The following is a 25,203-nucleotide window of genomic DNA, read 5'->3' on the forward strand; positions in this document are numbered from 1 at the left end:
TACCGTAATGATCTGATATTTTGTCATTAGTTCAGGGCTGACACCTTGTGTTGTTTTTGTAACTGTTGTTGTTAATATAATTGCTTTTGTATGTGACACTTGGTTGCTATGCCGACGAGTTGATGTGAAGGTTCGATTGTCAGTGACGGGTCTGTTAGGAGTCTGGCTCTGCTATATTGAGAATGCTGCTGTTTTGTGCTAGTTTTGGCGTAGGATCCGGCCTACAGTATCCCTTTTGTTCTGAAAATAAACAACAAGAAGAACTTGCATTTCCTCACACCAGAGCACTGCAATATGGTAAAAAAACTCCCTCAAACATGCTTGTTTTTTCATAGAGTGGAATAAAGAACAGGGCAAACAAAATTGTTCCTAGCACTGGCCCTTGGGGAACTCTACAGGACAGTGGGTCAGATGTTTTACACAAAAGAAGGAGAACCAATCCAACCGCCCCAGACACAGGGAGAAACATGCAGTAGTCAAACCCAGAACCTTCTTGCTGTGAGTCGAGAATGCTAGCCTTTTATTGTGCAACTCACCACATCTGAACTCATCTGAGCCGTCTGAACAGTCCCTCTGGCCGTCGCAGATGTAGTCTCGGGGGATGCACTCTCCACTCTGACACGTGGCCTGGTCCACTCTGCATGGGCGCGGGTATGTGGGCCTCCGTGCAGGGGTGGTGGTGGCGACAGGACCAGCAGTCACTGGGATAACAGGAGGCGTGGTTTCTACAGAAAAGAAGAACAAGTTTAATTTAGCTTATTTATCTAAGCATTTACATAACATAGATAAAACCAACAAGCAGAAACAGGGCCGCGCTCCTACTCCCATCCAATTAACATTTATATTGAAAACAGTAAAACATTACACACATACATTATAGAAAACATAGAAATAACTGCATGAGGTTCACATTGTATTATTAAATTTTAGGCTCAGAGCTTTTTTAATATGTTTGATTTTTATGCCAGATGCCCCACCTGTTTAAACCAACCACATTCACCATAAATGGAGAGGGTTATGTGGGTGAAGTGTCCAGACCACAGTTAAAGTGAGTGTTTTGACAAAGTTTGAATCAACAACCCAACTGCACCAATGTGGCCTACTTTGTTACTATTTTATGATTAACAATTAACCATTGTAATATCAGCATAAAGCCAATGACAACATTTATTCAATCATATTCACTGTCCCTTCTTCTAATTTAATTTTAAACCAAAATGAGATTCATTTGTTTCAAATCATCAATGATCAGCTTGGGTCTTTTCATTTGAGAGCCAATTAGTTTTTGCCAGCTAACATCACGCAGGGCCGATATCACATGGATATTGTGGCAGTCTGTGCCATACTGCTTCCACCTAAAACATTTTCTCTGGCTTTTCTCTGACTTAAAAGGGAAAAAAACACAAGCTCAAAATCACTAAAAGCATGTGGTTTGGAGCAGAGCTCAGACTTTGAAGGAATTAATTTGACTTATTGTGTGTTCATGAATTAAAGATAGAAAATATTATAGATTTGATTTCTTCCCCTCAGCTGTTGGACTCATGAACGCTGTATAACACCAGCCACTCTATAACACCAGATACTGTCACTTTAAACACCTGTAATTAACCTAACTGCACAGCTTCTGCTCTGTCCTACTGTATAAGTGTATCTGTAGATCTGTAAGTAAGTCTGTTATATTTATCTTATTTGATCATTGTTATACATATATATATATATATATACACACACACCGTATTTTCCGCACTATAAGGCGCACCTAAAAGCCTTTAATTTTCTCAAAAACCCACAGTGCGCCTTATAATCCGGTGCGCCTTATATATGGATCAATATTGGTCAATTATGACACCCGTAGTCAGGAGGCGTCGCCGAAGTAATAGCGGTAATAACCCTTTAAGGACTGAGCACACTATGGGCCAGTATAACTCACCTAGACCTAGACTTGTATTATTTTTTAGCCATAAAAAACATGTTAAACGAAGTATCAGAATTTGCTGCATTTTTTCACACAACTACTTCTATTTTACACATCCATCCGTATTTTTTCTTTTACGCGTCGAATAAATGACTGGGAAAATCCCCGCAGCCCCGCGCTCTCATTCGTCACCTTCAGGACAACAGAGGCAGATTACTGTAATGATAGTAAAATATTTAGATAGCCCCGTGCCTCCGCTTTGAGACGCCGTTTGAATTTACATGAAGCACGACTGGGCGCGGAGTTACACTGCAGGAAAGTCCGCAACCCGCTCTATCGGTGACGATAGGATCCGACGCTATAGGGATAACGGGGAGACAGCACCGGGCGACATACGCCACAATCTGCCAATGGATTGCGGATGCCTGGGCTGATATATCAGTCTGAACTGTGGTCCGAGTTTCACGGAGGGAGGAATTGTCACTTAACTGTTAGACAACAGCAGCGACACGGATAATGGCGATTTTGACGAGACGGAATCGTGCACTTTGAATGAGCTCGACCAACTGTTCAACTCAGACACTGAAGAGGAAGAACTCGACGGATTCGTGAATGAGGAATGAACTGAAAAACTGAGCTTTACATGTTTCTTTCACGTGTTTACAACTAAACAAGGCTGGGAGATATTGTGACTATGGACATTAACGTTTGAACAACGTTGAGTTATTGTTATTACTTTGCACTATTTCGAGAGTTACTATATTGTGAATGCATTAACTTGTTTTGTGAGTTTGACTGACTTATCTGACATTCCCTTCAGCGCAGCTCCATCTCGTGGATGCGTAACACAACCCCAGATACTACAGTAGTTTATATTCTATGCGCCTTATAATGCGGTGCGCCCTATATATGGAATTTGTTTTAAAATAGGCCATTCATTGAAGGTGCGCCTTATATTCCGATGCACCTTATAGTGCGGAAAATACGGTTGCACCATAAGGCCGAAGCAAGTTCCTATCCTAGTTTGTGAATTTTGCTCACCAACAAGGACAATAAAGATCATTTGAATTAAATTAGAAAAAAAAAAAAATCACTACAACAAAAAGCCATATGAGCCGTGTGTGACTGCAGCAGCTGCACTCACCACAGTTGAGCTCATCACTCATGTCTGTACAGTCTGGTCTGTTGTCACACAGATATTCCATAATGATGCAGGTTCCATCACTACACCGGTGCTCGTCCGGCATGCACGGCCTGATACTAGGGGTCACTGCAAAAGAGGGGAAAAGAAGAGTCAAAATACAAGACAATACTGCCAATAAAAGAGAAGAATCACCACACAACAATCACAGCAAACTAAAGAGGAAAAACTTGGGGATTTTTTTTTTTTTTTAATATCTCATGTGAATTGACAGTATGTGTTGCATCTTGTTTGGGTTTTGAGTCGATTTTATTATTTTCATGTTTTCCTGTTCAAATAGATTTTAATTAAACCTCTAGGTTTTTGTTTGAAAAACTGCAAGGCCAATTTTCCAATAGTTGGTGAAATGAACTCCCCAAATTCCTTTTCTTAAGTTTTTTTCTGGAAATTTTTGGGACATTTTCCGGCTATTTAGAATCCTACGGTAAACAAAAGGATCAGGGCCATTTTGTAACTGTCATTAACATATCACCAATCAACATTTAACATTTAAAGATGCACTATGTAATTTTTAAGGCACCACTTGTGTGTCTCCATGGAGATGTTGTAGATGTCCCAAGAATGGTCCACATCCTCTCTATATCCTATTTAGCATTTATTTACACACATTTCTATTGCTCAAAAATGCTCTTCAACGTAAAGTTACATAGTGCACCTTTAATCAAAAAACAACAAAAACAGCTTTAAATGAATGAATGTAGAATAACGTCAAATTTAACAAAATAATAACATCTATTGATCACCATATATCTCAGGTTATCATTATGTTCAACACTCCAAATACAAACCATGCATTACTTAATCAAATGAACTACAAATGTAAAACAGATTCAAGTCTCTAGAGCAGTCACCCCCATGCAGCAGACATGGGCCGATACAGACCTGGGATAGGTAAAGGCTCCACTGAAGGAGGAGAGGATACAGAGGGCAAAGACACATTAGAGACACTGCCTAACTCTTAAGAAAAGAGTGTATAAAAAGACCTGACCGGTAAATACAAAATCAGCTCAGTCCTTTGTCTGGCATATCCTTGATAATTTAAAATACTATATATAATTTTTTAAGATATGGGTATATTTAGCAAGTTTTTATTTGAAATTTTATGGGATTACAGTATCAGTGTCCTAAAATGCTCTAGCACACACTAATACACTACATCTGTTAATAATATGTTATTTGTAAAACTATAAAACAATTGTAATGTAAGGAATAAGATGCTCAAATAAAAAAAAAAGGTGGTCCAATTGTTACCTTCTCCGAGACGTCTGAACTGAAAGCCCTGTACGGAGGTGACGTAGGACGCGATGGCGCCCTCTTTCACCACGTTGTACAGAACACTGCGGATCTGCTCATCTTTATGGTTGTAATCTGATCCTACGTCCAGCTCCACAAATATATCCACGCCATTGTCTCGGACTACTTTCCTGTAAAAAGTATTTAAAATACAGTGAGAATGGAGGAAAGGACGTTATGGGTAGTAATAAATGTAAAAATGACAGATGAATAAGATTAATTACATGCTGTAGGACATATATATGAACTTTGAATGGGTAAGTGGAAATATTTCACAAATTAGGTTGGTAATAAAATAATAGCACTGTTTTCCATATTACATTCTTACATCCTTATTGTCATGGCGACCTTGAGTTTGCAGAAAGACGCCTAATAGATACAATGTATTAAAATGACTATGCTCAAATTTAACTAATTAAACTAATTTAACGATACAGAATTTAATTTTCTGAGAAGTGGCCTGTCACCTGCATGATTCAATGGAAATAAAGTTAAACACATACTTTGGAATATTCACCAAGGAGATAGATTAGGACGTATGTTTTTCAGTGCAAAAAAATTTACCAAAATGAAAAAAAAATATATATATATTTTTGTCATTGTTTTTGGCAAAAAAGTTACATACTGTGAGTTTAACAAATTCAATTCAAATAACCATATATATACACATATTTGTTTTCCCTTTATTTCCTTTTGCTAAATGTTCATTCAAAACTGGGGCTTCATTCATTCAATGGTTTGGTCGTGGTTTGATCCTGCTTTAGTCTTAATATAGTCATGGTCTAGTCCTGGGTACATCATGGTCTGGTCCAGTTCTAGTCCCAGTTTTATTGTGGTCTGGTCCCGTTCTAGTCCTGGTTACATCATGGTCTGGTCCTGTTCTAGTCCTGGTCACATCATGGTCTGGTCCTGTTCTAGTCCTGGTTACATCATGGTCTGGTCCTGTTCTAGTCCTGGTCACATCATGGTCTGGTCCTGTTCTAGTCCTGGTCACATCATGGTCTGGTCCTGTTCTAGTCCTGGTTACATCATGGTCTGGTCCTGTTCTAGTCCTGGTCACATCATGGTCTGGTCCTGTTCTAGTCCTGGTTACATCATGGTCTGGTCCTGTTCTAGTACTCGTTACATCATAGTCTAGTCCAGGTTTAGTTTTGGATTTAGTTCCAGTTTAGACATTCCGCCTACAGCCCGTAGCCTTCCTCATCTCTCAGTGTATTATAATAGCCTCTTACTTGATGAGGACCACGCCGACCGTCTGGATACCTGGGATCTTGTTGTATTCCGACTCGAGCTGAAGAAGAGAGCCAGATTTGGTTAAAACGAGCTTGAACAAATCCAAGTTTTATTTTAAGAACTTGAGGTCACAGACTTAAATACAGCCCGACACAAATCAAAAGTCCAAACCTTATAAGGCAGCTTAATCTCCCTGTACTTTACTTGACCACAATTTCTCTTGATAGAAGGAAAAAATAATATTGTGGCACTTTTCTGACGAATATCGTGAATGTGATCAGATTTACAAGTTCCGGTATTTAAAAATTAAGATTTAGCTGCACGTTTTAAACCCTGAACTCCAGTATGAAATGCAAGGCTAACACAAGAATCACATGCATTTCAGACAGTTTTGGGGAGTAATTAAACACCTATACCAAAAATACACATTTATACTACTAATTTTGAGTGGTCTTTTTGATACACGTTGTGATTAGATTTGCGATTTCTGTTCACATTTTAAATACGTAAAGAAAAATTGATGAAAAGACTGATCTCAACTACAGGCTCACCAGTTTTTATGCAGAATAACACATGTATTTTGTTGTTTGTGGAGGAAATCATGGTACTTCAAAAAAATTGCAGCCTTTGTGATTTGCTGGTACAGTTACTCTTTCATTTCACTTTCCTAAAATCAGAGGGAATATGCAGTACTATGATTGGACTATGCAATGAAAAAACTTTTATTTTCCTTCCCAAAAATGGAATACATTTCAAGGACATGCAAAACTGGATACATCGATGCCACTAATGCACTTTAATAATCTGGAGATAAACATTTATAATCACACCTGCTCCTGTTTTAATGTTTAAATGCAGTTATTTGTTTTTGTTTGTATTTGTCTCTATTTTAACAAGGCGCTCATTAAAAAGAGTCTGATTGGGCTCTCCCTGTGTAAATAAAGATAAATGAAACTAGAAACACAAAGGTCTATTGGACAGGGTTAGCATGAGGCCAGTGGAGGGAGGATATTGTGTTCTCTGTTGATTACACTATACATGACCTAAATAATTACAGTGTGCTAATTGCCATCATTTGCACTACATTGATTGGACTAATTATAGCCTACTCCTATAACTGTTACAGCGATATTGGGTATGCAGTACAATGAAATTAAAATTGAAATGAAGGTGGCACTGTGTAACTTTTCTGGTGGTGAGATGTTAGTGATTTGCCTGAAATGTTCCACAGAATGGCATTAAATGTATTGCAATGTGATATTTTGTGTTTAGTTCAGTGTTTAGTTCAAAGTTGGCACATTTTGTTGTTCTTGTAACTGTTTATGTGGTGTTATTGTTGTATCTGCTTTTGTATGTGACACTTGGTTGCTATGCCGACGAGTGGATGTGAAGGTTCAATTCCTGAGTTACTGGTCCGTTTTGGAGAGTGGCTCTAGTGAGTTGAGACTGATGTTGTTTTGACGTGGGTTACGGCCTACAGTAGCCCTTGTGTTCAGAAATTCAGTGTGTTTCTTACACCAGAACGCTACAGTATCCATCTAGAATTTATTTCATCATGAATGTTTTTATGACCCAAAAATACCTACTACTAAACTTACAAAGTTTAGACTCTCCACAGACCTAACCTGTAGCTAACTCTCCATGTTAAATGCTACACTGTGTAAAATTCTAGGCAAAGCAACAACATCTCCATAGAGACAAGGAGGTTACACAGTCTCCAGACCAGAAAAGTTACGCAGCGCACCTTTAAAAGTCTGTGTATTGCGTAAACGTACCGTATCAACCACTGCGTCAGAAAGTTCAGTGTAGGCAGCAGAGAAGATGTCGTCGAAGTCCGGGGTCCACACCAGAGAGTCCGTGAAGTTAACAAGAGCTCGGTAATAAACTGTAAACAAGCAGAGAGAAAGATTATGTTAACACAACCACACAATAAAACTACAACCACAAGAAGACGATGCAATGCCCATTATGTCATTATTACTTCATTGGATTACACTGAATTTATTAAAACAATAAAACATATGGTTGGGGAATTATTAGCCCTGACCGAAAAGGCTTTTGGTATTTCAAAGGAAAAGTTAAAAGCAGCGTGGGTTTGCGGTTGCAGTAGAAGCCAACGACTGCTTGAGTTACCACACGTTGAACTTTAAAGGCAGAAAGCAGCAACAACATGTGCAAGTTTACAATATTTAATAAGACAAGTGATACATGTCAATGGGACGGCAGTAACTGACACCGATAGCAGGGGCGGCACAAGACATTTTTGGTTGGAAAAGCTACAGGGGGTGCTAAGGTTTTCAATGTGGGTGCTCACTTAACATGTTAACACAGAGAATTTTAACAATACTACACCATGCTGGCTTCACTGTTATGAACAACTTGAAATGTGGTCAGTCCCTGGAGTTATGTATAAACCCTAAAATGGAACTCTTTATTTTATTAAAGCCTCATTTTGAGCACTGTGGTTGCCATTTGAACATTTTTAGTCAAAATTGGGTGTGCTATGAAAGTCGCGCGGCTATGGGGGTGCATTGGCTAGTGCCCTTTCAAGCCCTCCCTAACACCGCCCCCTCACCCATAGCGACAAAACTCATTCTGTAGCGGGAGGCACAAAGCAGATGAAATTATTGGCACGTATTCAGGTATTGTCAGGTAGCAAGTCTAACTGATTATGCAATTACCGTATTTTCCGGAGTGTAAGTCGCACTGGAGTATAAGTCGCACCAGAGAAAAAATGCATAATAATGAAAAAAAACCAAACAGATTTCACATATAAATTTCATCTGGGTATAAGTGGCACCCCCAGCCAAACTATGAAAAAAGTGCGATTCTGGTTGAAAAAGTTGGATTCTGTTTACACATTGTAAACAACTCCAGAAGCATGGGATTCTTGTGTGAATTAATCAGCTCATATTTTAGTCTTCTCTCAAATGTGAATGCATTTTCAGAACATATCAAGGTTTAAACTACAGATACAATAAAAGACCGATTATTTTGCACTTTGCATACGGCATTATATCATCTACATAAATGCAAATGGAATTCTTTAATGGACCTCAAATATGTGTCAATTTACAGAGAGGAACAAGAAGCAAATCCTGTAGGAGCAACTCTGGAGGGGAGGCAGACTCCCTCCAGTTTACTCAGCTAAACGCAGTCAGCTCTGGGCATGCAGTGCAGAAGGAGCTGGGGGATTATATCAATAGTGTTATGTTCACTAGTGTGGCAGGTCATCAAACATGTAGGTCAGACTGCCTCAACACAAGACACTGCCTTGTACAACATCAGGCAAATAGAGCAGATGAGAGGGGGGCGACAGGACGCACTGATGACATGGGAAATGTGTACAGGGAAGTATAGAATGGACAGAATTCAAACTTTTTTATTAGTAGTATTATGTTGACTAATAATAAAAAGACCTATACAGGTTGGACAGCAGCTCAGTTTATAGTGTCTACTGATCTGAAAGACTCTCACGCTCAAAATAAATGCTCTTGTTGTGTCCTTGGGCAAGACACTTAACCCATCTCGCCCCAGTGTCTACTTACACTGTTGTATGAATGTGTGTGTAATGTAAAGCGCTTTGAGTGCCTTGAAGGTGGAAAAGTGCTATATAAAAAATGTGACCATAATCTTATTGTATTACTAAAAGAACCAGTCACTAATTTACATCCAAACTCACACATTCATAAACCAGTTTCTCATTGAAAAGTGGGTGTCATGCCCAATGAAACAGTGGCATGTGTTACCCATTGGAGGGATTGAACCACCAACCTTAGTTATCTTTTTACAGTTGAGCTGTTATGCTATATTATACTTCCAAATGCATAGGCCATTAACGATTATGAACGTTATTATTTCATGTTCAAGCTAAAAAATAAATTTTAGTTAATGTTCAAGCTAAAAAAATAAATACTTTTAAAAAATAATAAAAAATATATTGCAGGTAGAGAATATCTCACTATGCCAATTATTGCTATACCCATTATTAAATAGTATTTATTGAAAAAAAACCCAAACACATTTTAGCTTTTTTAAATCCACGTACACATTATTTTCAATTATTTGCAAAATTCTTTGCAACTGCTGAGATACTGCAGCTTGACACACAACAAACATTTTCTGTCAAGCTCAATCCTTTTGTAAAATAAATCTCAAAATATAAATGGAATTTTTGTATCCTATTTTTAAGCAATGAATAACCCTAAAAACTGACTGGCTGGTGAGAGGAACATCTATAAAACATTAATATTTCCACCCTTTCAATATTTTGTGAGAACTTGTCAAGGCCACAGCGATCAAAATTCATTAAAAAAACTAAAAAGCCTAATATGCATAAAGCAGCTTTAATATTCACAAAGTGTCATCTGAATGATTGTAATTCTTCTGGTCTAAGCTTCGCTAGCCAGATTTGAAAAAGCCAAGGCCCGCGGGGTGCCCCAGCCCCCTCTCCTACCAGCGCTTTGAGGGCCTCTGATTCACACAGCCACAGCGCAGCTAACGAGGAAGTCAATATTTGTACTGTAGCTTTCAGTCAGAGGCAACTGGCCATGCCTATAGTGAAGAGTGTAAGGCTGTACTCCACTGAAGACACACGGCTGACGACTGAAAGTGGGACAGTAGCTCAGTTGGTAGAGCGTTTGTCCACTGATCTGAAGGTTGGCGGTTTGAAATCCTGCTCTCAATGTAAAAAGATCCTCTGATAGGCTGGTCCCTGTCCCTCTAACTGTCTCTCTGATTGTCCCACTAACTGTCCCTCTAAATTTTTCTTATACATTTTGTGTTTATTTTTGTTTGCTCAAAGCCGAGGCTTGAACTGTAAAATTTTAGTCAAGATATTACCATGAACATGCCAAAAATTACCCCTCAAATCATATGAAAAGTACTTTTTACTTTTCAGTCCTGTTCGAAATGTAGTGCAGTAGAAAGTACAGATACTGCTCTCAAATAGTGAAGTAAAAGTAAAACGTATCCACTGTAAAATGTACTCAAGTAAAGTACAGATACTTAAAATATCTCCTTAAGCACAGTACTTTACTACTTTTACTTTGTTACCTTCCACCACTGACTGTGTATAATAAGGAATACTATCTCCTGCATCTTTATGTAATGAGGGACAAAAGCACACATCTGAGAGCCACCCATCTGGTCATCTCATCTCTTGGGCAGGTAATGGACAATAACATCTTTGCTTTACATCTGTGAGCTGCTAATTAGGAGTTAAAATCAGTTAAAATATGTTTTGTTTCTTGCAGTCTGGATTTACAGCAGGGGGGATTCTCTGTCTCCTTGTCTCCTTCTGCTCCACTGACTAAAGCTGTCTGTAAATCCGCCTAAACACAGCATCAACTTCTCTACTTCACTGTAAACATCAATAAATACAGATTTAAAATGACTTAAACTGACCAAACTTTAACAAATGTTGATGTATTTAAAGGTCCTATAGTAAACAAAATTGACTATTGGGAGCTTTGAGACATGTTACAGGGTTTGTTTCATTCACACGTTTGAGTAATCGGTCTAAATCTCCAAAGCTCAAATGCTCTGATCCACTTTGTGATGTAATGAAGAGGTAGTTTTCAAGTTAAAAGCTACCTTTTGTTTCTTTCTTTATCTTTATTTATAGAGGAGAACTCAATAAGAGCACTTGGGGTGCCATGTTCAAAATACAATACAAATAAAACAATTAAGTAGTACTGAAATGATCCAAATGATTCTAATGAATGTGTGTGGAGTTTAAAAACACAGTGAAGCACTTCCTGTATTACCACATGACATCACAAGGTGGAACAGAGTGTTCGGTTTGAAAGAAGAACTGAAATATACAGGGTTTGTGTGTTAAACCGTGTACCGTTTGCATCTAGTTATAACAAATTTTTATTGTCTGTGAAACAGGAAGTCCGCTGTTAGCATGCTAGTTGTAGAAAAGCGCACAAGAACTCACTGAGATACCTAATAAGGATGCTAGGAATGCGTTAGGCAAGCGATGAATAATTTATGACCACTGCAAATATTTTAAAATTAACTAGTTTTCAACCTTTTAAGACAAAAAATAATCAAAACTACTGAACTTTGCAAAATGAAGAAAAGAAAATCTCATTTATGCCCAAGAAAAACTCCAATAAAACATTGTGCCTGTTACACTGAACCCATAACACCACTCGCGCAGAACTCAGTTGGCCCAGCGGGGGGCGTGAGAGAGGCCTGTTAGTGTCTGACTTATTGATATAATTGTTCGGCCTGGATGTGCAACAAAAAGACGGAGCACTTCAAACGACCTGTTCAAAGCGCCTCATTTGACCTGGACATAATCTCATCAGGCAGTGGGCACCCGCCAAGGCTCTGCACCGAAAACTGGACCACTCCGCACACAGCATGGGAGCCTTTGATGAGACGGCAGAGTTATGGGGTACTGCTCTTTGTTAACAAGCTGATCTATACGTCACAACACTAAAACATACACAGGAGGCTAATACTACAGCTGGACGCGACTGGTATGAGCCTATGGTCTGGAGAATCCCAATTAAAGAGGTGCCTGAGGAGGAAGTATAGGTGTAAGAGATAGGATGTCGGTCCAACTCATCCATAGCGCTCACAAACCTTTAGCGCATTGTTAATATCCACATGCATTCATTTTCAGGTACGCAACTTTATAGCAGCTTTTTTTCAGGCGGCGACGTGCAACTGCGTGGAATACCCAGTTATTTGATGCTTGTTGATGAGAAATAGTAAATACTTGTTATGTTGCAGACACCAATGGTCACAAACTACTGCTTTTACAAAAACATGTTGTATATTGAATATGTATATTGCAAATTTAAACATAGAAATACATAGGTTCTTACTGTGAATGGGCTTGCATCTCCACAAACCTGACCTCCTCATGCTTGTTTCTATGGAAATGTCATTCCTTTGGCTATAATATCCCACAGTATGACATACACTCACCTAAAGGATTATTAGGAACACCTGTTCAATTTCTCCTTAATGCAATTTTTTAATCAACCAATCACATGGCAGTTACTTCATTGCATTTAGGGGTGTGGTCCTGGTCAAGACAATCTCCTGAACTCCAAACTGAATGTCAGAATGGGAAAGAAAGGTGATTTAAGAAATTTTGAGCGTGGCATGGTTGTTGGTGCCAGACGGGCCGGTCTGAGTAGTTCACAATCTGCTCAGTTACTGGGATTTTCACACACAACCATTTCTAGGGTTTACAAAGAATGGTGTGAAAAGGGAAAAACATCCAGTATGCAGCAGTCCTGTGGGCAAAAATGCCTTGTTGATGCCAGAGGTCAGAGGAGAATGGGCCGAGTGATTCAAGCTGATAGAAGAGCAATGTTGACTGAAATAACCACTCGTTACAACCGAGGAATGCAGCAAAGCATTTGTGAAGCCACAACACGCACAAGCTTGAGGCGGATGGGCTACAACAGCAGAAGACCCCACCGGGTACCACTCATTTCCACTACAAATAGGAAAAAGAGGCTATAATTTGCACGAGCTCAACAAAATTGGACAGTTGAAGACTGAAAAAATGTTGCCTGGTCTGATGAGTCTCGATTTCTGTTGAGACATTCAAATGGTAGAGTCAGAATTTGGCGTAAACAGAATAAGAACATGGATCCATCATGCCTTGTTACCACTGTACAGGCTGCTGGTGGTGGTGTAATGGTGTGGGGGATGTTTTCTTGGCACACTTTAGGTCCGTTAGTGCCAATTGGGCATCGTTTAAATGCCACGGGCTACCTGAACATTGTTTCTGACCATGTCCATCCCTTCATGACCACCATGTACCCATCCTCTGATGCTACTTCCAGCAGGATAATGCACCATGTCATAAAGCTCCAATCATTTCAAATTGGTTTCTTGAACATGACAATGAGTTCACTGTACTACAATGGCCCCCACAGTCACCAGATCTCAACCCGCTGGAGCATCTTTGGGATGTGGTGGAACGGGAGGGCAGCTTGCCCTGGATGTGCATCCCACAAATCTCCATCAACTGCAAGATGCTCCTATCAACATGGGCCAACATTTCTAAAGAATGCTTTCAGCACCTTGTTGAATAGAATTAAGGCAGTTCTGACGGCGAAAGGGGGTCAAACACCGTATTACTATGGTGTTCCTAATAATCCTTCAGGTGAGTGTAAAACCCATCTATCTCCATGGAAAATATTTCAAAGTATGGGTTCAACTTAGCTTTCTTTTTCCATGGACTCATGCAGGTGATGTGCCAGCTCCAGAAAGTTACTCAAATACTACTCATGATCCAAAATACTTCTGCTCCATCAGACATTGAGGTGTGATTGGAGATTCCCTTGTCAAACATCCGAGCGAGTGACAGGACTCACTCTGGACAAATTCCTTTCCAATACATCCTTGTGTTCGCTGATAATTCACAGTGTGTATGGCTATTAAAGCGTGTGAGCAGGACTGTGGCGGCTTTGTGGCTTTGAGGAACGGGCCCCTGATGAACGCATGAGGCCTATGCTCCGGACAAAGACTTGATTGAGCCCAGTGCCCGGACCGAACCACATCGAGTTTGACCTTTGACCCCCAAGGCAGCCCACAGCTCCGACCCAGCAGAGGAGGAGCACACCAGGGAACAGGGAACAGTAAGTCTGTCACAATAATTCCTATATTGAATAATCGTTGTGATACTTTACAGCTGATGTCATCAACGTTCCCAGGGAGTGTGATGCTAACTGTAGGCATGCTCTGTCTGTCTTACTTTTTTTTTTTTTTCTGCCACAATCTGATCATAAAGAACTGACTTTGCTGGAACTACAAAAAAAGAGCTAATTTTGTACTGTTAAGCAAGTCCCTCTCAAATAACATTACAGTCACAAGCTAGCTAGTATTAGCCAACACTTTTCGGTTAATCACTCTCACCTTTTTATTTAAAATCAAACGCCTAAACCAGTGGTTCTTAACCTGGGTTCGATCGAGCCCTAGGGGTTCGGTGAGTCAGTCTCAGGGGTTCGGCGGAGGTCAAGACATGCACCCAACTCATATGATTTGCAGACTGCGAGCGTATCCAGAAGCCGGCCGTGTCCCAATTTGACAAATGCACCCTTTGGTGTGCCTATCGAAGTACCCGCTCGACTTAAATGTGCCGTTCAAACGCAGCAAGCGTTTAAGGGCACTTTGATGAATTGAGACACAGCATGAGACACGGCCAGAGTGATGCCCTGGCATGGACTGGGAGGATCCCGGCGACAACAGCGCTCTGATTGGACATCTTCGAGGGACCACGGAAGCACATTACCATAATGACAGTAACATATTTAAAGAGCCCCATGCCTCTGCTTTGACATGAATTTACATGAGAGCACAATTGGTTGTGGAGTTACGGTGTGTGTTAAAATGTTAAAAATAATAAATAGCATAAATACAATAAGTTCATTATTGGAATACATAAGGTTAAAAATTAAAATCATTTCAGTGTGGTAGTATTAAAAAAAGGTCATGTCTTTGTGAAAATGTAAGTATGTAATTTGTTGTGAGTTCATGCATTGTATTGGTTTTATACTTTGAACACAGTGATGTTAATGCACAGTGCATTTTGTGCACCAGTAAAACATACATGTGTCTTGAATTTGAAAAAAATCATATTTTATTTTTCAATAAAGAAGGGTTCGGTGAATGTGCATATGAAACTGGTGGGGTTCAGTACCTCCAACAAGGTTAAGAACCACTGGCCTAAACAGACCATGAACGTTTGTATTGATCACAGGCTCCTGAAAATGTGCTGCTTTAAATCCATTTTGTTTTTTTCTTGAGTTTTCAGACCATCTAAACATGTCACCATGGTAACTGCTGAAAATTCTACCATAGACGTTTTTATTTTTATTTTTTGTTGTTGTAGTATTAAGCTACACGTGACAGTACTAGAGCTGCAATAATTAACCTCTATGACCCATTATAGATACTAGAACACATTACTAACTTTGTAAAACTGATATTTATATATTCCTGACCATTTTTTTGCAATATGATCCACTCCGAAAAATGTTTACTGGGATTATCCGGCTTTGGGGGGTTATATCAGTACAGTTCAACATTATCGTTTATCAAGTTATTTTTCTGTAGCAACTTCAAAATTTGTTATTGTGACAGGCCTAGATAAGAGAAGCTACGCGCACCAAAGCTCCAGCCATAATCCTTCATGAAATCGTTGTTTTTCTTGTTTTCATGGAGCATCTCTGTTCTTGACCCTTGCATCGTAACCTTTTCTGGTCGGCTGCCAAACAGTTCTTAATAATAAGCTGCTGAGTTTGTGTTCTCCCACAGTCTCTGCCTCTACATGAAGCAAAGACTCACCCTATTGTGGTCAGTCGTTAAGATTTCATGGAGGAGAGGTCATTTCTGCTCTGCTAAGGATCCAGGTGCGTTCTTGATCAATATCATATTTGTCTTTATACAGCGCAAATTTTGCTTATTTTGTAACCTTTGCAATGCCAGGTTGAAAAAAAAAGTAGACAGAATTCATTGATCTGATCATTAAATTGTGAAATGAAAACAGAGGGGGTGATCCTCAGTATATGATGAAGTTTTGCTAGTCTCGCACAAACACTAATTGGCACTTACAGTTTCATTATGAGAGCGAGAGCTGCGCCATTAATACATTTTAGTTGATATAGAGATTCAGTCATTGCTAATCCTCAGTGAAATATATTTATATGACCTTTTCTTAGACCGTTGTGTCGTTTATCATATACTGTATAATAGAGCTGCAAATAACAATTATTACATTGCATCTTTAGCCAAATAAAAGGTTGCAATAAGGTGACAGAGGGCTTCTAAATAGAGGATATTTACAAAAGAAGTGTACTATTGATGAAAATCTGACATTTTCTATGATTTTTTTTTTTTACATTTTAATTTAAAATTGGCACAGTCTTGTTATGAAAAGGTCTTTGTGTATGTTTTAGAGCAGGGGCGTCAAACTCATTTTCACTGAGGGGCCACATCAGCAATATGGCCACCAAGGGCCAGATGTAACTATGTGGCAGTGTAAATGTCACTAAATGTAACCGAATGTCGATGTAGACTATACTGACCGCGCCTCATAACACAAATACATACATGTTTTTCTCCTCAAAGCACTAACTTGTATTCACCTTCAACTTTCTTCCTTCCACCTGTCAGAGCACACATTAAAGCAGTATAGACTTATTTTTAAAATGACAGTCATGCCTTTTAATTTATCTTCTCACGGGCCACATGAAATGACGTGGCGGGCCGCATTTGGCCCCCGGGCCTTGAATTTGACACATGTGTTTTAGAGTCTGAATAGTCCAGACAACGAATATCATCATCAAAAAACAACTACAAACATTGTTGAATAGTTTGATTAGTCAATTAAAGCAGACCTATTGCACTTATGTCTGATATATAGTTATAATCTACGACACCCATGAGTCATTATGCTACAATTTGCACATTTTAAATCGCAATATTAATCTAAAATGACTTAATAAAAGAAACAAGTCCACTGACTTCTGTTAGAAAACTGCAGTGCCCAGTGGGAGGTGACGTCACCATAAACATCATCACAACAAAGAGCTGTGTAGCTGTCGGCTCCTCTGTGCATAGCTGCAGATCACACTAGAGAATTTTTTTTTTTTTTTCATTTGTACCAAAATTACTACATGACACTACTAAATCCTATGAGTATCACCGCTTAAGAAAATAAAACTGTAGAACAAAGTAAGTACAGAAGCAATTAAAGATTGCACAAATGCACAAATCACTCCAAAAACAATGTTGCAAAGGTAAATGAGAAGGGGAAGCAACAATAACATGGTTAAAAGCTTTGAAAATCACAATAGTTCTGCTTTAATCATTGCAGATCTAATGTATAATGATGAATAATATTGTATCTTAAGGGTTGTATTGTAATATCCCAGCTCATGGTTCAATCAGTAACACATCACAGACAGTACATAAGTTTGTCTGTGTTCGCCATCTGCTGCTGAACCTTGTATTATCATAGTATCATCATTGTAGTTGTATAATATTTCTCCTGCAGTCTCCTTCCTGACCGTCATATGTATGTAACCTTTTTGGTCGTCTGCCAACTAACTCTTGATATTAAGCTGCTCTGGTCTTTCCCACAGCGCATTAGAAAAATCAACACTGTAAGCTTCTGTCTTACTCCTGCCCTCTGCAACTCCAGTCCTGGTCTGCTCTAGTCCTGATGTAGACTTTGTTTGGTCCAGTTCTAGTCTTGGTTTAGTTCCAGATTCAGTCCAAGTTTGGTCCCTGTTACAGTGTGGTGTGTGTAAGTATAAACAAAGCTAATAGGAACAAAAATAAAGCATTAACTCAACCCAAAAGATTCTATTTCCTCTTTGGCTCTACTTCCTGTCATGTGCCTGTCGCTGTCAGCCAATCAGAAAGCTGCTACAGTAAAGGTGCACTAAGTAATTTTTCTAGTGGAGGATCCGCCACCTGGTCGTATCCATAGTTAATGTTTTTGGTTTGCCTAGAATGTTCCAGAGTATGGCATTAAACATTTCTATCTCCATGGAAACAAGCGGATGACACCAACTGGCCAAGTTACGGGTAAAATGTATTTTTGAGTAATAAAAACATGTGTATTCAAATATGCGAAATAGATAAGTTTAATGCCAACATTCAGGTAAAGCATTAACATCTCCATGGAGACAAGCACAAAGCAAACTCTCCACCCGAAAAAGTTACACAATGTTACACAAAGCCCCAAACAATCACATCTCAAGCAATTCATATAAATGCACTCCCTCCCCTTCATTATCCTGGCTTCTGAGCTGCAACATCTCTACCCATCTCCGCCGCAGTAGTAAAACTATAAGCCTCCTCAGCCTCTCCATCTCCTCTTCACTGTTCCTTCAATGAATACAAACACTTTAAACACTTATCACATTGCCTCGTGAAAGCCACTGTTGCCTCTAGCGTTTCTCAAATAAAGTTCAAATGGCCTTTGTGTTATTCTATGGAAAAATCCCATCACTTTTCCACTGGCATAAGAAGACACTGGGGTAAATGAATGCAGTTGGAAAAACAGTGGCTTCTCTGGACTCAAAACACGGCACATGCCCGAGCCGAGTTCTCCTTGGAATGTTATCTGGAAATAAGAGTCGGAGCGTAACTGAGACAGGCAGGTGATGGACAAGGTGCCAAAGAGAGAAAAATAGAACAAACAAAAAAATGAACATTCTCACTTGAAGTAGCACCTAGTACAACATTCCTTCTGCATAAGAATACAATCTGGACTAAAATAAACCAACTCTACATAACAATGGGAATGATGTTTGCTTTATTCTTAATTAGAAAAACATAAAAACAAGACATAATGGCCATATTGTTATGTTTCCTCCTCAAAAACATACCTGGAGTTGTGTTTTCTTTCCTGTTTTATTAGTCTGTCTACATCTCCAAAGCTCAAAATGTGCCGTTCCACCTTGTGATGTCATGTTGTATGCAGGAAGTGCTCCAATGTGGTTTTAAACAAAGTACGCCTTCACTAGAATCATTTAAACATGTGTGAATGAAACAAAATACAACTCCAGGTCTGTTTGTGCCAAGGAAACAACATTATAACATATGTCAGAAAATTGTAAGCGTAAGATAGGCTCCTTCAACTGAACTTCTAAAAGATAACAATGTATTTCAACAGCCAGAAAATGTCTTCTGTGGAAGGAAAAAGTGTAGAAAGACACTTACTGTAGTTTTGTTCAAAAGGGCTCTGTATGCTCCCCATGTGTGAAGAGTCCAGCCAGGGCGCTAGGCAAAGCAATGGAAGTATGAGCGAGAGAGGGGAAAAGATTTGAGGGGGGGAAACAAATAAAAATAAAATAAAACCGGGTAGCCAATAGGTCAAAAAGGATCAAAAAGCATCACGGGATCGAGTTAGGCCGGGCAGGTGCAGAGCGGTTACAGTGTCAGGGGGAGTTAGGGAGGAGCGCATGGTGGGAAGCGTGGAGAGAAAATAGAAAAGACAAATTAGACAAGATAGATACAAATGCTCAGAAATAACAAAAAACATCAACTAAATGTACAAAGTCTGGAATGTTTCGGAATCTATAACCTTTCAAAAATAGGTCACTGTGACTGTGTGATATGCTGTAAGTAAAGGAGGAAAAAATATCTACAAAGAAAAGCAACTGCAAATTCACATTACATTTTCCTGTATTATGTCAGCTAGCAAGCACCTGTCAAAGTGGGAATACAAATACATACATACAATAATAATAATAATAATAATAATAATAATAATAATAATAATAATAATAATAATAATAATAATAATAATAATAATAATAATAATAATAATAATAATAATAATAATGTAAAATGGTAGGCTTGGAAATGAGAAATTACTGTAGTGAAAAATACCTCTACTAAGGCACTAGCCCCATCTTGCAAGTTTAAAGATATAATATAACCGGTATAATAATCTAGTTCTGGGTTAAGTGCTCAATTTAACAAATCTAACCTGTAAAACTAATAACCAACTCCTTAACATTTATATATTTTTTCTTTTTTTTTAATCTTGCAAACATGATATTATTAGTTCTATATCGCTGGATTTTCAGATAACATCACTGCACTCTTAGTATTATTTATTATAGATGAAGGCAGGTAAAAGAATTATTGTTAAAATGCTGACTTTTGTTGCTATAGAAATGATCCAGTTAAACATTTATGAACTTGCTTTTGGAATATTTCATGGCAAAGTACAATGTAATCGATGGGAAAAACTGTCTCTGCCCTCCGTCTGGGAGTATGACACCATCGCATACTACAATCTGAAAACCACCAACAGCTGCGGCAAAAAACAACCAACAGAATACTTAAAATGCTCTTTCTTAATCTTCCAGTATGGTGGTCAAAAGTTTGGAAAATCAGATACTAATCGATACTAAAACTAGAAGCGAGACTAGATACAAGTATCGATATTAAAAAAAGTCATATTCACAAGACAGAAATGAACCTTTCCTGAATATCTTTAGAATGATCTTTTAAGTATAAGACACATAGACTAGTATATGCCCATGGACCACTATAGAACTGACCTGGATGACTAAGAAACTACTTATATATAACTCCACATGGTAATACAAAAGAAAGTACTATGATTTAATATTGGAAATAACATAATATTGTCTAAAGAAAGTGTTTTATCCTCACGGAATTGGAATCGGCATTGAGTATCGAGTCCATCCCTTACTATCTTAATTAAGCTTGAAATTTTAGTATCGTGACAACACTATCTTCTGGTGGCGTGCCTTTTCCTGCCATATCTGAGCTTAACTATTATTAATTTAAAATCCTAGAGGATGCTTGAACTCTTTGGTGGCCCATTAAGGACTCCTGTCTGTCTGCAAACAGGCCTGCTTGCATGACAGCATCAAGGAGAAAAAGTCAGGGTTCAGATGAAGTTATGTCTCCTCTTTCACCCGACAGAGGATATCCTACCACTAACACAAGCTCTGTGCATCTGCTTTGCTCCACAAACATCCATCCTGCTCCGCACTGGGAGGAGCCACTTCCTGTTTGCGCTCCTCAGTGGAAAAAACGACTTCCATAACGCCGCATTTTCAACCAAAAGAAGTGAAAATGGCCCATGTTGGCACAGGACGCAGTGACCTTGCTGTATTTTGGTGACTCATTCATTCTTCCATAGCTGTGGGAAGTTTGAAGGGCATACTATGAAATGCCAAAAGTTGACATAGTTCACTCAACATGCAGAGTTTGAACGTTTATTATGGTGGGAAAAGTGGTGAACCGCGTTTTATAAGCACGATTATGTAAGCTATAACTACTGAGGTAAGGACATATCCAAATACCCCATCGAATACTTCAGAAAAACACTGAAGTGATACTCAAACACAAAAATGATACAACAAACTAACTTAAATAAATAAACAAAGGAAAAGATGTTTTTTTCCCACAATATATTATATGACTTCGATATTGGTTATCAACTGTTATGTCAACAAGCTTTACTACTTACTGCTACTGCTACTGCTACTACTACTACTACTACTACTACTACAACAACTATTGCTGCTGCTGCTTCTACTACTGTTACTACTACAGCTACAATTAGTGCTACTACTACTACAGCTACTATTACCACAACTACAACTACTGCTGCTGCTTCTACAGCTACAACTAGTGCTGCTACTACCACTACTACAAATGATGCTACTACTACCACTACTAGTACCACCACTACTAACTACATCCTAATAATAACTAAATGATTATAGTGCATAACAGGTGTGCGATGCCAAATATGAAAGGTCATCGTGACATGTACACTGAATTATAATTAAATTTAAGTGGTAGAGACAAGAAACAGATACTAAAATATCAAATGACTTCCCAGCAAAGCCAAACCAAGTTAAGAAGTAAGACGCCATGCTCCAGTCCAAATTTAGAGGGTCCACTCTGTAAAGTTCTACAGTACAGTAGTGAACAACAGCTTCTCCATAATCAGTGAGTGTTCTGAGTCCAGCTGTTTTATGGGCCCACAGCTGAACATGTGGCTTCTATAGTGATGCATGTCAGATATCTGTGGGAATATATACAGGGAGTTTGGGAAAGATAGCATAACATGACTGAAACATCTGCTCAAGTTATGAGTGGAAGATCTGATACTGTTAATCATACTATAAGCAGGAGGTTTAGTCACACCGTGGATCCTTGTCAGTCCTGGACACATCTACAAGCTGTTAGCTCTGCTTCAGTGCTTCAGTTCTGCATCAGGTCTGGTTCAGTCTGGTGTAGTCCTGGTTCAGTCCTGGCTCAGTACAGGTTCTGTACAGGCTCAGTCGTGGTTCTGTCCTGGTTCTGTCCTGGTTCTGTCCTGGTTCTGTCCTGGTTCTGTCCTGGTTCTGTCCTGGTTCTGTCCCGGTTCAGTCCCGGTTCAGTCCCGGTTCAGTCCCGGTTCAGCCCTGGTTCTGTCCCGGTTTAATCCTGGTTTAGTGTTGGTTTTGTCCTGGTTCAGTTCTGGTTCAGTTCTGATTTAGTCCTGGCTCAGTCCTGGCTCAGTCCTGGCTCAGTCCTGGCTCAGTCCTGGCTCTGTCCTGGCTCTGTCCTGGCTCTGTCCTGGCTCTGTCCTGGCTCTGTCCTGGCTCTGTCCTGGCTCTGTCCTGGCTCTGTCCTGGCTCTGTCCTGGCTCTGTCCTGGTTCTGTCCTGGTTCTGTCCTACTTTAGTTTATCCCTGAGAGTTGACAGCTGTTGTCATACTGAGCTTTACAAAAATAAATTTCTTTTGAATCAGCACCAAATGATCTATTGTTACACTATATTGCATGCTGTGATTCTTCCACTTCCTCAGAATGAATAAACAAAAACAAACATTAAAAAATGCCTTAAGATTTCTCAAAGCTGACCACATTAGCACAAGAATCCAGCTGACACGAAACTTCCCTGCCCTCCCCAAAACTGCACCGCACGCCTCCCTGTTTTAAGAATAGTGACCCGTGCTAATTAGAGCTAATGAAGCATCCGCTACTTCAAAGACTGTGGCGCTGTTGTGATCCTCGTCAGAGCTAGACTGGAAACGAGAAGCAAAACAGAGGGAGCTTTGTAATCCCGCTTTGCCATTTTCATGCAACAACGTAAGATTTGAGCTGCGGCGAGAAGAAATACCTGCTGTGGCTAGTAATCATTACCCTGCTTTGTGACAGTGGCATGACGTATTTACAATATTATCGTTTATCACAATATATCGTGCTTCAAAATGTGTTACCGTGACAGGCCTGGGCAAAAGCTCTCGAAAGTTCTAACTATCTCATTTATCTGACTGTGTATTCACTCACAAGACTCATTATTTAGACTTTTTATTAAGTTTTTATGCCATTTTCAACATTAAATCAAAGTACTTTCTATTAAATTACCATGTGGCCTTATATCTGTGTAATCCCTCATTGGTCCAGGTAGTTCCATAGTGATCCATAGGTGTATACTAGTCTATTTGTCTTATATTTGCTCTGATACGGCTCAAAATCATTCTAAAACTATTCAGGAAAGGCTCATTTCTGTAAACATGGCTTTTTTAGTATCAAACGAGTATCTGTTACACAAGTTTTAGCATCGATTAGTATCTGATTTACGATACTTTTGGCAAGCCTACTCCATACCTTCTCCCTTCTGCCGTTGTTTTATATAAACCCTTGCAATCTAAACACAATAATTAGTTAACTTTTACAAATTTTGGTTGACTAAAAGACAGCGCTGATTCACTAAAGTACTACAGCTCTACTAAATACTACATTGTCTATTTGATAAAGTCGCTCCCTTGGGTGGGATAAGGAAGCCGGGACTGAACTCTGCAGGTCTGTCCAAATAATCTCAAACAGAGGGGATTACCACAGGATAATCAAATACTACGCCAATGATCACAAACTTTAAATTCAGTGTTTGTTTTGGAACGACAAAATCCATAGACTTCGCTGTGATCAAGGTTTTTTCCCTGGCTACATACGTTATCATAAAGTCAAGAAAACAGACAAAAGGTGATCCGGGAATCCACATTAGCTGAGTATGTCATAGTGAGGTGGAAGTTTGTGACTAGCCTCACTTATTTTACAGTATAAACAATGACGGAATGTTGCAAAAAGAGATAATTAATCATAAAAAATGCTGGATACTGTTGCAAAGGAGGGGATTTCTGCATTGTTATGGTTAATTTTACAGTGTATTTGCTGTTCTTTGTCACACGAGACCGTCAAACAAGACAATTGCGCTCATGTTTTAGCACATTTCCATACGATTTTTTGTTGTATTAGCTTTGCCCGTCCCTATTTGACAGTGTATTTCAAAATAGTACTAGTGAATATTGAAACTTCTCCTTTTTTACCTTAAATCAACCTAAAAAATTAAAAAAAAAAATGCACAAAAGCAAGTAGGGCTGGCTGATACAGCAAAGAAAAACTAACTAATTAAACTAATGATTCTTTTCCTCGTATCGAACATCTCACACAAGTCGCCCATTTCAGCGGGCTCAAAAAGACCCACTTTTTAAATATGAGTTTTAACTTGTATTTAAAAAGTTAATCAAATGGAATATTGTAAATTTACATGCTTGATATGTGTTTTATTGGGGTTATTTCTTGTTGATTTGTTAAGTACTCTGTTGCATCTGTGTTGTTTTAAATGTGCTTTATAAATACAAAGGCTTGGCGTTCACAGCTTTTGGTCTGATTATATTTTCTCTCAGTAAAAGCAAAAACGATGTGTAACTATGGGTATAATCAGAAGCAGTCAGTTTTGTTACTTAAGTAAAGGTACAGATACTGGAGCAAAAAAAAAAACTCAAGTACAGACATGAAAATTTAAGTAAATGTATTAAAGTAGATCTAATACATTTTTGAATGTTGTGATTTTGAGAAAGATTTGTGATGAATTTTGATCAATGGAAACAGCTGAATCATTTTTTTCTAGCCGTTTTTATTTGTATATTTTTGTTTACTGAAATTATGACGTGTGAAATATAAATCCCTCAGCCTCAAACAACAGGCCTCAAACAATAATAAAAAACACTTTTACTTTTCAGTGC

The 25,203-nt window shown here is 38.8% G+C and overlaps 1 protein-coding gene across 9 annotated transcripts in view; it reads right to left on the reverse strand.

The window, feature by feature from the left end:
• The window catches only part of hspg2 (heparan sulfate proteoglycan 2), a 179,653-nt gene that overhangs the window by 85,641 nt on the left and 68,809 nt on the right, over positions 1-25,203 (reverse strand). For 7 of the 9 annotated variants that reach the window (XM_055223338.1, XM_055223339.1, XM_055223335.1 and 4 more), the window contains exons 4-9: positions 19,356-19,415; positions 7,418-7,527; positions 5,642-5,700; positions 4,368-4,540; positions 3,060-3,185; positions 537-725 (exon numbers count right to left, since the gene is read on the reverse strand). In XM_055223338.1, coding sequence (XP_055079313.1) covers positions 537-725; positions 3,060-3,185; positions 4,368-4,540; positions 5,642-5,700; positions 7,418-7,527; positions 19,356-19,415 — 717 coding nt within the window. Of the gene's footprint in view, positions 1-536; positions 726-3,059; positions 3,186-3,998; positions 4,016-4,367; positions 4,541-5,641; positions 5,701-7,417; positions 7,528-19,355; positions 19,416-25,203 lie in introns of those variants that run through there. The other 2 variants (XM_055223337.1, XM_055223341.1) reach the window with 2 other exon arrangements.

Source organism: Periophthalmus magnuspinnatus, chromosome 7, assembly GCF_009829125.3.
Source record: "Periophthalmus magnuspinnatus isolate fPerMag1 chromosome 7, fPerMag1.2.pri, whole genome shotgun sequence".
Classification (NCBI taxonomy): domain Eukaryota; kingdom Metazoa; phylum Chordata; class Actinopteri; order Gobiiformes; family Gobiidae; genus Periophthalmus; species Periophthalmus magnuspinnatus.